The sequence below is a fragment of the Megascapheus bottae genome, chromosome 2, assembly GCF_031878675.1.
Source record: "Megascapheus bottae isolate mThoBot1 chromosome 2, mThoBot2.hap1, whole genome shotgun sequence".
Classification (NCBI taxonomy): domain Eukaryota; kingdom Metazoa; phylum Chordata; class Mammalia; order Rodentia; family Geomyidae; genus Megascapheus; species Megascapheus bottae.
In genome coordinates this window covers 1,161,693-1,175,112 of record NC_143510.1, presented here as the reverse complement: position 1 = coordinate 1,175,112, position 13,420 = coordinate 1,161,693, and the positions used below count along the sequence as shown (strand labels likewise).

Sequence of the window (13,420 nt, the reverse complement as noted above, 5' to 3'; positions counted from 1 at the left end):
ACTTTGGTGGATAACTGAGATAAGAGTCTCATGAACTGCCCTGCCAAGACTGGCTTTGAACCACAATCTTCAGATCTCAACTTCTGAGTCGCTGACGGATGTGAGTCACTAGCACCTTTGCCTTCAGTTATTCTTTTATTTATGTAATTTTACTGATTCCTGGGATTTGAACTCAGGGGCCTGAGTTCTCTGAGCCTCTTCCACTTGAGCCATAGCACCACTTCCTGCCTTTTCTGAATAGTATATTGGAGTAAGGGTGTCGTAGACTTTCCTGATTGGGCTGGCTGAGAACCACAGTCTCAGATTTCACATCTGTGAGTAGCTAGCACGGCAGGTATGACCGATTAGTGCCTAGTTTCAGGTTTGCTTGCTTGCTTGTTTGTTAATAAAATCATCTCAGTGGCCCTGTGAGCCTGGCATTTCCTGGTGATTGTATATGCTAATGCAGTGTTTCCTCGTGACCCCTCTCTCTCAGGAGAAATCCCCAGGAGAAGGCCGCTCTTGTGGGACGCTCCCTCCCAAAGTTCCTGGGCATGTTCCCTCCATGGATGACAATCCTTTTGGCACTCGAAAAGCGAGATCTTCTTTTGGCCGGGGCTTTTTCAAAATCAAAAGTAACAAGAGGACAGCAAGTGCTCCCAACCTGGGTATGTGCAGCCATGATGCCCGCAGCCTGGGCGCCTGGCATGAGCAAGGCTCAAGCTTGATCCTTTCTTCTGTCTTTTCTGTATGTTTCTCCTCAGAAGTGAACAGAACGACTTGGGAAGAAGTTAGCAAAAAATAATATTTCAATGGGTGTTTCAATTGGGCCGTAACTCAGGGCTTTGAGCTCTCACTTGAACTCCACCTCCACTTCCAGTCCTTTGCTGGTTCATTGGAGGTGAGAGTCTACTGGATTTTTCTGGCCTGGAGTTGTGATCCTCAGATCTCAGCCTCCTGAGTAGCTATGATTACAAGTGTGAAATACCAGCCCCTAGCTACTTAGCCATGTGAAGACGTATTGACTCTTAATCCTGCTCCCTGGCCTGTGACCTCCACTTAAAGCCCAGATTGTTTATAATTTCATTCTGGAAAGTTCCCTGTGCATTTTTTGGAGGTCGGTGGTGTGGTCAGCTGTGGTAGAGTTGGTGTATAACTGTCAGCATTGTGTGTGCTTCCCCGCCACGGGCGATTCATCTGTTTCATTTTGTCATCCCCTGTGTTCTCTCCGGGGGGCTGCGTGTGATTGCGTGCATTGTTTGGATAACGGAAGATCGTGAACGAAGTGCCAGTGCACCCACCTTAGGTATTGTACCCCTGCATGCCAGCCGCATCAGTGCTGTGCTCCAGACCTAGCCCATCCCGCTCTCAGCCTCTGATTGCTAGAAAGTGACCTGGCAGCAAGCAGAAAATATTCTCTTCCATAGTATTCCTCTGCTGCTGTAGTAGACTTAGACCTTTTACTTCAAGCCTAACCGCTGTTTTAAAGCCCTGGAAATGCCAAGGGATCTACAGAATGTCTGGAAGAAGTGTTCTGTCATTCTTCATCCCAGCTTCCTCTCTTCAGCCTACTTGTACAAACTAACCCCCTGTCCTCAGAGCCCATCTCCACATGAATATTGTCCTCAGTTCCCAAAGGAACTGCATGTTGCCAGATGCTGTGACTCATGCCTATCATTCTTGATACTTAGAAGGTAGGATGTAAGGAGCAAAGGTCAGCCAGCCAGCCGGAGCAGGAAAGTCTGAGGTTATCTCCAATTAACTGACAAAAGACCCAAATTGGACGTGTTGCTGAAGTGATAGACTGCAAGCCTTAAGGGAAAAAAAGCTAAGGGGCAGTGTCCAGGCACCAAAAGAAAAAAAATCATGCTAGTAACTAGGTAGGGCATTTTATACAAAATAGTTTAGATTCTCTTCTCCTAGGGAGCCTTCTTCTGACCTTTAATATTTTTGAAGAAAGTCATGTTTAATGCCGCCAAGTTAACTTTACATGTACAATCTGAGGCGTCAACCAAAGTAATCACAATCTTGGAAGTCAGCTCAGGCAGGAGAAACCTGAGAGACTCTCTACCTTTAACCAACAAAAAGCTAGAAGTAGAGATGTGGCTCAAGTGGTAGAGCACCAGGCTTGAACAGAATTGCCAAGTGAGAGAGCAAAGCTCTGAGTTTGAGATCCTGAGTTCAAGGCCTAGGATCAGCCCAAAAGTAAATAAATAGAATCAAATAAAATGAATATAAACTAGACCGTATTTTCAGACATTTGTACCTTGTCTGTAGGGTGTGACTGAGCAGATTCCTGTGGATTTTTCTAGTAGGTTCTGTCCCCTTATGTAGATGTCCTTTTGTATACCAACTAGGTGACTTTCTCTATGGCTGTACATTCCAGAATGAGCACTGGGTATGTAAACAAATCCAGCAAGACAACTATCGTCATGTGGTCTTCTCTGTCTTTCTAGAGAATTGTTGATGCTTTGAAGCAAACGCTGCTTACTATAACCAATAATCATAGCTCTGCTTCATAGAAAAGTCAACTTTGGTGATTTCTATTTCTTGCTGAAATACTTTCTTGCGGTTTTATTTTTGTTCATTTATGTGTTTGTCCTTTCTCTGTGTGTGTTGGTCCTGGAACTGGAACTCAGAGCCTAAGCACTGTCCTTTAGCTTTTTTGCTCAAGTTTGGCACTCTTCCACTTTAACCATGCTGCCACATCAGGCTTTTTGCTGGTGAATTAGCAATAAAAGTCTCTTGGATTTGTCTTTCCCAGGCTAGCTTTGAACCTCAGATAGTAGCCTCCAGAGTAGCCAAGATTTCAGGTGTGAAAGCTAGCCGGTGCCTGCTCTTGTGATTTTTTTTTTGGGGGGGGGTGGGGGGACAAGTTTTACTTTATAAAATGAAAAATCAAGCAGTAGTCCTTGTGTTCAGTAGTGTACAATTGTCCACTAAAGGACAGCTCAGAGAACTCTAGCAGTTTGTACTTGGAGATCTGGCAAATTATTCTTCCTACACAAAATCATATGGAACTCCTTTTATACCAAAAGCAAAGCCAGGCATCTGTGGCTTATGCTGTAATACTAGCTATTCAAGGGGGCTCAGATCTGGGGATCAAGGTTCAAAGCCAGCCAATGTAGAAAAAATATGGTGACCATTATCGCCAATAAACTAATAAAAAGCTAGAAGTTGGGGTGTGACTCAAGTGGTAGACTAGTACCCTTGAGGGATAAAATAGAGCCCTGAGTTCAAGCCCCAGGACTGGCACAAAAACAACCATGACAAGCCTGCAGTGCAATGGTGAATCTTGCCTGTAATCCTAACTACTCAGGAGGCTGACAGTTGAGGATTGTTGTTCAAAACCAGCCTAGGCAGGAAAAACCCATGAGACTCTTATTTCCAATCAATCACCAAAAAAGCTAGAAGTGGAACTGTGGTTCAGAGTGGTTGAGTGCTTGCCTTGAGCACAAAAGCTCAGGGAACTCGAGGCCCTGAGTTCAAGCCTCAGGAGCAACACGTTCGTACGCATGCGTGCGCGTGCGCGCACGCGCGCACACACTTTACAATCTTTTTACAGTCTCATATGGGAGGTTAACTTCATACGCAAGAGAAAACTCAAGTAGGACATTTATATTCTGTGTATCATATTTACAGGTTAAAATCTAAATCACCAATTTATAAACCAGTTCTTAACAGTTGCAAAAACAAGAAGGTTAATATTGAATCATACCTAATCTTTTCTTCATTTTGTCCTTGGAATAGCTGAAACAGAAAAGGAGGCCGCGGAACACTTAGATTTGGCTGGCACATCTTCTCGGCCCAGAGATTCTCAGGGGACCGGACCCTTCCCACTGTCTCCGCCTTCTCCAGACTCCAGAAAGAAATCCCGAGGGATCATGAGACTTTTTGGAAAGTGAGTGTCTTGTGTTATTCAAACGGGCAGATAGTCACCAAATTAGATTTTGTGCTCCTCTCTTGAGAGAAGCTTGGAGATTTCCTAATTGATTGAGCTACAAGTCAGTGTTTCAACTCAAATGTTGCTTTTCTGATACAGAATTAGTGCCATGTGATTTTATTTGGAAACAGTAGCCACTAGCTAGGTGCGATGGCTCATACCTGTAATCTTAGCTACTCAATCAGCTGAGATCTGAGGGTCATGGAGTTCAAACCTCAGGACCAACACCAAAATCAAAAATAGCACTGCTAGACATTTGAACTTAAGCATTATATCTGACATAAAAAGCGAAGTAGTTCAAGTGTACTCACAAGAATATTTTAAACTGTGAAATCTAAAGCATCTTCATGTAGGTCTTGACTCCATGGTTATATCTTCTTCAGACTTAAGAGAAGCCAATCAACTACCTTCAACCCAGATGACATATCTGAGTCTGAGTTCAAAAGAGGAGGGAACCGGGCAACTGCAGGCCCCCGCCTAGGATGGTCCCGGGATTTGGGACAGTCCAACAGGTAAGAACAACGGGGTGAATGTACTTCAGTACCTTTTGTTCATTTGTTTATTGTTTTCATTGCTTGCTTGATTGTGCCAGTGCTTGAACTCAAAGCCTTGTACACCTCCTTGGATTTGTTGCTCAAGGCTGGCATTCTGTCACTTGAGCTATACCTCTGCTTCTTGCTTTTTGCTAGTTTATTAGAGATGAATCTCACTGGATTTTTCTGAGTAGCTGGGATTATACACAGGAACACCGGCACCTGGCTTGGATTTTGGTGTTTGCACCACAGAGCCAAGGCCTTGCAAACAATTATTAGTGTTGGTCTTGTGACTAGATTAACTACTGGTTGCTTGTGAGTTCAAGCTCCAATACCAGCACAAATAGAAAAAAAGTATGTTCCACTCGAGTTCTTCCCTAACATGCATTGGGGTCCCATCTCCAGCACCAGAAACATCACATAGATTTCATTTCTCACCTTAACTCTTTCTGCCAGCCACAAAAGGTGATTCTGAAGACTTGGTTAATATGTACTAAGTATCTGGCAAATAATAACCATTGCCTAAACATTAGAGAGCGAGTCTTTGAAAGCAAGTAGAAATATGCTATCAGAATTCTTCAGCCTATCAGGAGTGGATAACATTTTATCTGCTGAGACACTTAGAACCTTTCTTACACGCTATCAATGTGTAAAACTAGCATGATACACGGTAGGGAGGAGTTGGTATACACACATTGCAAAGCATTAATGACAGATTTTTTTTTTTTGTCAGTTTTAGAGCTTGAACTCGTGGCCTGGACACTGTTCCTGAGCTCTTTCTCTATCACATGAGTCACCGTACCACTTCTGGTTTTTGAGTAGTTATTGGAGATAAGCGTCTCATGTAGACTTTTCTGCCTGGGCTGGATTTGAACTGTGATCCTCAGATCTCATCCTCCTGAGTAGCTAGGATTATAGGCATGAGCCACCAGTGCCTAGCTCCAGTCTTCTAAGATAATGAATAGACTAGAAACCTTTTAAACACAGGCCCTCCCACACAGGCCTGCCCTGCTCATGGGTTTCGATAAGGAAGAGCTCTATGGCATTCTTCAAACAGCAAATGGTCTCATTTACCATATGTTGCCTTTACACATAGTAAAGGACTTCCTTGTAGTATTAAAAAAATAAAATGCTGGGAGTTTGTGGATGGTGATTTAATCCCAGCTACTCAGATAGTTGAAGCCAGCTGGGGCAATATTTGAGACTTTTAAGTTCAACCAGCAAAAAAACGGGAAGTGGAGGCATGGGTCAAATGGTAGAGCAACAGCTTTGAGTGGAAAGAGTGAAGAGAAAGTTCAAGACCCTGAGTTGAAGCCCCAGTACTGGCACACACACACCCCATTATGGTCATCTTTACCATTTTTTCAAAACAGTGTAACTAAGTAGAAAGAAAAAAGGTATTTTGTTTTACTTTTTTCTTTCCTACATAAGGTGAAGGCATCTTATCTTCCTCTTATCTTGTACTGGCTAGAGAGAAACCACAATTCTGCCAAAGTTAATTCAAGTTAAATGAGTTATTTTTTCAATAACACTTGAGTATTACTAGTTTGGGAAACTACAGTGTTCAACCTGGTATTTTCTGTAGAATTAAATATTGGTTATAGGAGGTGCTGGTTCCGGGACTTCAACTTAGAGCTTTTTTGCTCAAGTCCAGCACTCTAGCACTTAAGCCACAGTTCCACTTTTAGTTGCTTTTGCTAATTAATTGGGAATAACAGCTGTTCACACTACACAATTGGAGATGGATTCTTTCTCACGCAGTTGTTGTTTTCCCGTAGTAATTTGGATATGCCGTTTGCCAAGTGGACCAAAGAGCAAGTCTGTAATTGGCTGGTAGAGCAAGGCCTGGGGTCTTACTTGAATCCTGGCAAGCACTGGATTGCATCTGGCCAAACCCTTCTGCAGGCTTCCCCGCAGGATCTGGAGAAGGTAATCAAGTTTACAAGACACTTGAGAGAAGGAGAATACAGATGGATTGTTTCATATCCTAGAGAAGAGGATGGGTAGAGCCAAGGTGACTAACTGTTGTAATATCCCATCCATTTTGGGGTCCCCGACACCCCCACTCCCGTGATGGAGTCACCAGCACCCAAGTGAACCGAGCTCAGTCAGTCAGTTTCATAGCAGCGCAGTAGCTACTCCTCACCTTTGGGCTGATGGAGAGAAGCCCCAACCTTCCATGGGGCTGAGCTTTTATCTTTCTCTTCTTTTTTCTTTTTGGCCAGTCCTGGGCTTGAGCTCAGGGCCTGAGCGCTACCCTTGAGCTTTCTCGAGGCTAGAGCTCTACCACTTGAGCCACAGCACCACTTCTGGCTTTTTCTATGTATGTCGTACTGAGAAATTAAATCAAGGTCTTCATGCATGCTAGGCAAGCACTCTACCACTAGGCCAAACTTCCGGCCCCGGGGCTGAGCTTTAAAGAAGAGCAGCACACACAGGTGGTCTTGTTCACCAGGAAAACACCACACGCAGGTGGTCAAGCAGCTTAAGCATTTAAAAAAAAACAAGAACAAAAACCACAGAATTTGACAACTCATCCCAACAGGTTACTACACTTACAGAGTTTGGGTTCAAGCTCCTAGTATTTCAAGTATTTCATGGTCGTTTATTTCATCTCATAAACTTAAAAGGAAGGGCTTCCCTGAGCACTAATGGCTCACACCTGAATCCTAGCTGATCAGGAGGCTGAGGACTGAGGATCGCAGTTCAGAGCCAGCCTTGACAACAAAGTCCAAGAGACTCTTGTCTCCATTTAATGACTAGGAAACCAGAGCCAGTGCTGTGTCTCAAAGCGGCAGAGCAGTAGCCTTGCACAAGAGCTCAGGGACAGTGCCCAGGTCCTGAGTTCAAGCCCCATAACAGACAACGGGTTTTTAAAATTTTTGCCCATTTTCCCCTGGGACACAGACAAGATCTTGTTCTTACTTGGTTGGTGCTCCATCACTTGAACCATGCTTCCAGCCACAATTTTTTTTGGTTCTGATTCTGGGGCTTGAACTTGGGACCCGAGTATTGTCTCTTGGCTTTTTCACTCAAGGCTAGTGCTCTACCACTTGAGCCACAGCTTTACTTGTGGCTTTTTGGTGGTTAATTAGAGGTAAGTCTTTTGGATTTGTCTGCCCTGGCTGGCTTTGAAATACTATCCTCAGATCTTAGCTTCCTGAGCAGGTAGGATTATAGGTGTAAGCCACCAGTGCCTAGCTTTGTCCTGATGTTTTGTTTTGTTTTGTTTTTCTATTAAATGGTTCTTGATGGATCTTTAAGCCATAAATGTTGGCTTATGTAATTATGTGTCCATGATGGTAAACTTAAGCTCACATGTTTCAAAACCTCTGGGGGCCTTATCACTGGCTTATTATCTGTGTAATTCAGTTACACTTTGCAAACCTAAACAAAGCCTCATCAGCCTAAGAGTGGTGAGTCCTCATGCACTGACACTCGTGCTTGAGCTCAGCACCCTTAACTCTCACTGGGCTTTTTCCATGCAAGGCTGATTCTCTACCACTTGAGCCATACCTGTACTTCTGGCTTTTTGTTGCTTCTCTGGAGCAAAGAGTCCCACACACATTTTTTTTCTGCCATGGTTGGCTTCGACCCTGGATCCTCATATCTCAGCTTCCTGATTACCAATGGTTAGTTAGGGGTGTGCTGTACCAGTGTCAGTGTGACTCAGTGTCAGAATCTGGTCTTTAATGATACTTTATCTAAGACGATCAGCACCCTTTGCCGATGAATCCAGTGCATCTGAACAAGAATGAAAAGATTGGTCTTTGGTTTCAGGAACTCGGGATTAAGCATTCGCTTCATAGGAAGAAGCTGCAGCTGGCTTTGCAAGCCCTAGGATCTGAAGAAGAAACAAACCATGGAAAGCTGGACTTCAACTGGGTCACTAGTAAGAGGTTTTTATACTTGGAAGTCTAATAATAAATATTGCTGCTTTTTTTTGTTTTCAGTCACCAAAACAGGTATTCTGTAGCACTGTGTTTGTTTTGCCAGTCCTGGGGCTTGAACTAAGGGTCTGGCACTGTCCCTGGGCTTCTTTAGCTCAAGGCTAGCACTCTACTACTTGAACCACTTCTGGTTTTTCTGTGTATGTGGTACTGAGGAATGAAACCCAGGGCTTCATGCCTCCTTAGCAAACACTCTACCACTAGACCAAACTCTCAGCCTGGCACTGGTCTTTGTCTTTCAGGATGGCTCGATGATATTGGCCTCCCCCAGTACAAGACTCAGTTTGATGAAGGACGTGTGGACGGCCGGATGCTGCATTACATGACTGTGGTAAGTGGTTTTGTATCAGCATGAAGGAGTAATACTTTTTTTCTCCGAGAAGAGCATAAACTGGGGTTATCACCTCCAGAATTGGTGGCTCCCAACTGTAATGCTAACTACTCAGAGGCTGAGATCGAACAATCATCGTTCACAGCCAGCCTGGACAGACAAACCCAAAAGACTCTTTTAATCTTCAGTGAACTACCAGAAAAATGGAAGTGGAGCTATGACTTAAGTAGTAAAGTACTAGCCTTGAGGGAAAAAGCTAATGGATAGCACTAGGCTGAGTTCAAGCCCCAGTACTGGCACCAAAAAAAAAAAAAAGAAGAAGAAGAAGAAGAAGAAGAAGAAAGAAAGAAAGAAAAGAAATTGCAATATATAAAGAGTAAGGGGAGAATAATTTCCTATCAATTCCACATCGGATGGTTTGATGATTTTAACAGCTTTGGGATAATGTGAAACTTTAAATTATGCAAAACCTAATTAAAACAAAGCCATCCCAATTGTTGATTTTTATGTATGATCAATGAGATGAATATTGGAGAGAATACTCTGGAGTGGATTTTATAGTATGTGACTAATATCACAACAAGTGGTTTGTTTTTTCTTATGAGATGCTGGAGGTAGAACCCAGGCCTCACACAGGCTAGGCAAATACTCTACTACTTGAGTCCTGTCTACAGCCCTTTTGATTTGTATTTTATTTTTGAGACTGTCTCACTGCTTTGCCATGGCTGGCTTCAAACTCACAATCTTCCTGCTTTTTTTTTTTTTTTTTTTGTGGTCATTCCTGGGGCTTGAACTCAGGGACTAGGCACTGTACTTAAACTTTTTTGGTCAAAGCTAGCCTTCTACCTCTTCAACCACAGCTTGACTTTTCGGGGTTTTTTTGGTGCTTGAATAGAAATTAGAGTCTTGTGGAGGGCTGGGAATGTGGCTTACTGGTAGAGTGCTTGTCTAGCATGCATGAAGCCCCAGATTTAAATTTCTCAGTACTACATATGCAGAAAAAGCTGGAGTTGGTGCTGTGGCTCAAGTGGTAGAGTGCTAGCCTTGAGCAAAAGAAGCTTAGGGATAGAGCCCAGGTCCCTGAATTCAAACTTCAGGACTGGCAAAAAATAAAATAAAACAAAAAGACTTTCTTGCCTTGGCTGGCTTCAAACTATGAACCTTATATCTCAGCCTCCTGAGTAGCAACTGAAACTACACATGTTAAACACCTTTCCTAGTTTCACTAAGATCTTTCAAAGACAATGTGGAGTTTTAAAGGTCTTGAGAGGAAGTGGCACTGTGGCTCAAGTGGCAGAGTACTAGCCTTGAGCTGAAGAGCTCAGGGACAGTGCCTAGGCCCAGAGTTCAAGCCCTGTGTCAGACCAAAAAAAAAAAAGCTCTTGTGGTTTCTGTATAAAGTGTTTCTATGAAATGACTACTCAAAAGGAGCCGCGTTTTTGACTTGAGGTATCAGATTTTTCTTCTCCTTTCACTTCCTGAATAACTCAGCGAAACACCTCCTACTTTAGCCCCATTGTAGTAACTAGGACAAAGTTGTTGCACAGCATGACAGCTCTCTCTTTTAATCCTAGCAATTCAGGAGGCTGAGATCTGAGGATTGTGATTTAAAGCCAGTTCAGCCAAAGAAATCTGAGAGACTCCAGTTAACCAGCAAAAAGCTGGAAGTGGAGATGTAATGTAGCTCAAGTGTTATGGTGCCAGTCTTGAGTGAAAAATCTAGATAGATATATTGGTGAATGGATAGTTGGGTGAATTTGTTTTTTTTTTCTATTGTCATTGAACCACAGCCCTTACATTCGCAGGAATATGGTACAAACTTGTATGAATAATAATATTTGTAGTATGTCCCTGTTTATTCCTCTAACCAGTCTCCATGCAGTCTTCATTCATTTTATTTATATTAGTACTCAATTCCCCACAAAAGCCTGGTAGTGATATTATTTTTTAATCTTTAAATACTTGTATGTGGCATTTTCTGTGCCAGCTATGAGTACAGTGCATCTTGGTCAGTGTCATCTCTTCCTTGGTTCTCCTCTATCTCTCCCAAGCCACCTACCCTCCTCTCTTTTGTCTTCCTTCCTCCCTGTCATTTGCAGGGGAATGGAGAAATGTAGAAAAGTTATGTGAAATAGAGTAACAGGTTCAGAGATACAATGAACACATGTTTTATCTCATATGTGAAAGTTAATCTAAGTTATAAACACCCATGAAAACATATATGGTCCATATGCATATATACACAAATATTGACTAAAGGATGGTATACTTACTTAAGGGAAGATCCCAGTGAACAACTAACTTTAAAAAATGAATACCAGGAGGCGGAAACAGGGTTTGTCGTGGGGTGGGGTTAGGGAATGCTATTATTCTTTAATAGGAAACAGAAGAATCTAGAGATTGGATGGCTTAACCAAGTGTTTGTGAATAGTGAGTGATAGAAGACCTGAATGTAGGCTGGTTCGAATCCTTTTCTTAGCCGCCTGAAATATATCAGTAATAATGGAACTGCATGTTTAAGTATGAATCTATTCTAAAAAAGGAACCGATTTGGGCTTAAAATCACAAGGAGCATATACATAGCTAAAAGTAATGATATATTGCCTTGGAAATGTTTGCCCTTTAAGTTCTAAGTCACAAAAACTTTTGTGTCTGTTGGTACTAGGGATGGAACTCATGGCCTCATGATTTCTTGCCTTTTTCTGCTGTAAGCTGGCACTCATCACTCATCATTCTGACTTTTAGCTAGTTCACTGGAGATAAGAGTCTTACAAACTTTCTTTCCCAGGGTTGCTTTGAACTATGATCTTCAGATTTCAGCCTCCTGGGTAGCCAAGATTACAAGCACAAGAACCACGAGGCCATGCCTTCTAAAATAACTTTTTTTTTTATATCAGCCTTGAACTCTGGTCTTGGGCACTGTCCCTGAGCTCTTTAGTTCGAGGCTCATACTCTACCACTTGAGCCACTGTGCCACTTCTGGTGTTCTAGAGGTTAATTGGAGATAAGAGTCTCATTCATGGATTTAGTGCCTGTGCTGGTTTTGAACTTTGATCCTCAGGTTTCAGCCTCCTGAGTAGCTAGGATTACAGACATGAGCCACCAGCGCCTCGCTCTAAAATATCTTGTTTTAATGAGTTGTCCTAAATTGTACTATGGACGACAACAACAAAGAAAGATCTTAGTAAAGGCCTGATCAAAAATATGAATTATATATTTCAGTAGTGTGTGTGTATATGTTCATCCTGAGGTTTGAACTCAGGGTCTAAATGCTGTTTTTTAGCCTTTTTGCTCAAAGCTAACTCTCTATCACTTGAGCTGCAGCTATACTTCCAGCTTTTTTGCTGGTTCTTTGGAGACAAGAGTCTTATGGAATTTGCTGCCTGGTCTGGCTTCAAACCATCAATTTCTCAGTTATAAAAAAAGATATCACTGTTTTATAAGATGATAATATTAGGGAAAGATTGGTAAAAAGCCTAGAAAGTTTTCTAGTATAGTATTTAGCAACTTTAAGTCTCAAATTATTTGAAAATATGTATTTTTTTAAATATATGGGGCTGGGAGTGTAGCCTAGTGGTAGAGTGCTTGCTGAGCATGCACAAAGCCCTGGGTTCAATTCCTTGGTACCACATACACAGAAAAAGCCAGAAGTGGTACTGTGGCTCAAGTAATAGAGCACTAGCCTTGAGCAAAATGTGTCCATGGACAGTGCCCAGGCCCTGGGTTCAAGCCCCAGGACTGACATCTAAGAAATATAGAAGCATACTGGTGGTTCACACCTGTAATCCTAGCCACTCAGAAGACTGAGATCTGAGGATCACAGTTCAAAGCCAGCCCAGGCACAAAAGTCCATGAGACTCTTATCCCTAGTTAACCACCAGAAAACCAGAAGTGGCTGTGGCTCAAAGTGGTAGAGGATAGCCTTGAGCTGAAGGACTCAGAGACAGCACCCAGACCCAGAGTTCAAGCCCAAGACTGACCCCCCCAACAAAAAAAATATAGAAACAATACCAAAGTGCTGGTGGCCTGTAATAGTAACTACTCAGGAGACTGTGATCTAAGGATCTGGTTTCAAAACCAGCAGGCAGCTCAATCTGAGAGATTCTTATTTCCAATTAACCAGCAAGAATCCAGAAATAGAGCTGTGGTCAAGGGTAGAATGCCAGTCTTGAGTGAAATGTCAGGTGAGAACATGGGTCCCTGAGCTCATCCCAGACGCTCAGACACACATGTGGATAAGAATCATGTATTGTAAGGTCTTAGTTTTAAGAAATAATTTAGAGAAACTTCAGGAAATTATTTTTGCTTATTTAGTAACCTTTAAGGATATAACATGCTTTCTAACTTTTTTAGTCTTAGAAATATTTATATGTTAAATTAATTCTCTCCTTTACTTCCTCCTTCTCAGTTTCATAAGAAATGTGTTATCAGTAAGGTGTGCCTAAAACAAGTGTTCTGTATTTATTTTCTGGGTGTACTTGGAAGTCAACTAGTTCTTTTGCTGACAGTCTGGTGTACCCAGATCACCAGCTTCTGAGTGGTTGCTTTGCTATGCCTGTCACGTGACAGACATCACTGTTGGAAGCATTGACTGTTGACATAGTCATATTTATAATTCCTTTTTTTTTTCTCCCTCCTTTTTTTTTTCCCCTTTTTGTGTCTGTATTAGTACTTGAACTTAGAC

The 13,420-nt window shown here is 42.4% G+C and overlaps 1 protein-coding gene across 10 annotated transcripts in view; it reads left to right on the top strand.

Annotated features, from left to right (window-relative positions):
• Ppfibp1 (PPFIB scaffold protein 1) overlaps positions 1-13,420 on the top strand; it is a 122,736-nt gene that overhangs the window by 100,296 nt on the left and 9,020 nt on the right. For all 10 annotated transcript variants that reach the window (XM_090319213.1, XM_090319205.1, XM_090319197.1 and 7 more), the window contains 6 exons: positions 476-647; positions 3,730-3,880; positions 4,306-4,434; positions 6,234-6,384; positions 8,236-8,347; positions 8,648-8,736. In XM_090319213.1, coding sequence (XP_090175339.1) covers positions 476-647; positions 3,730-3,880; positions 4,306-4,434; positions 6,234-6,384; positions 8,236-8,347; positions 8,648-8,736 — 804 coding nt within the window. The remainder of the gene's footprint in view (positions 1-475; positions 648-3,729; positions 3,881-4,305; positions 4,435-6,233; positions 6,385-8,235; positions 8,348-8,647; positions 8,737-13,420) is intronic.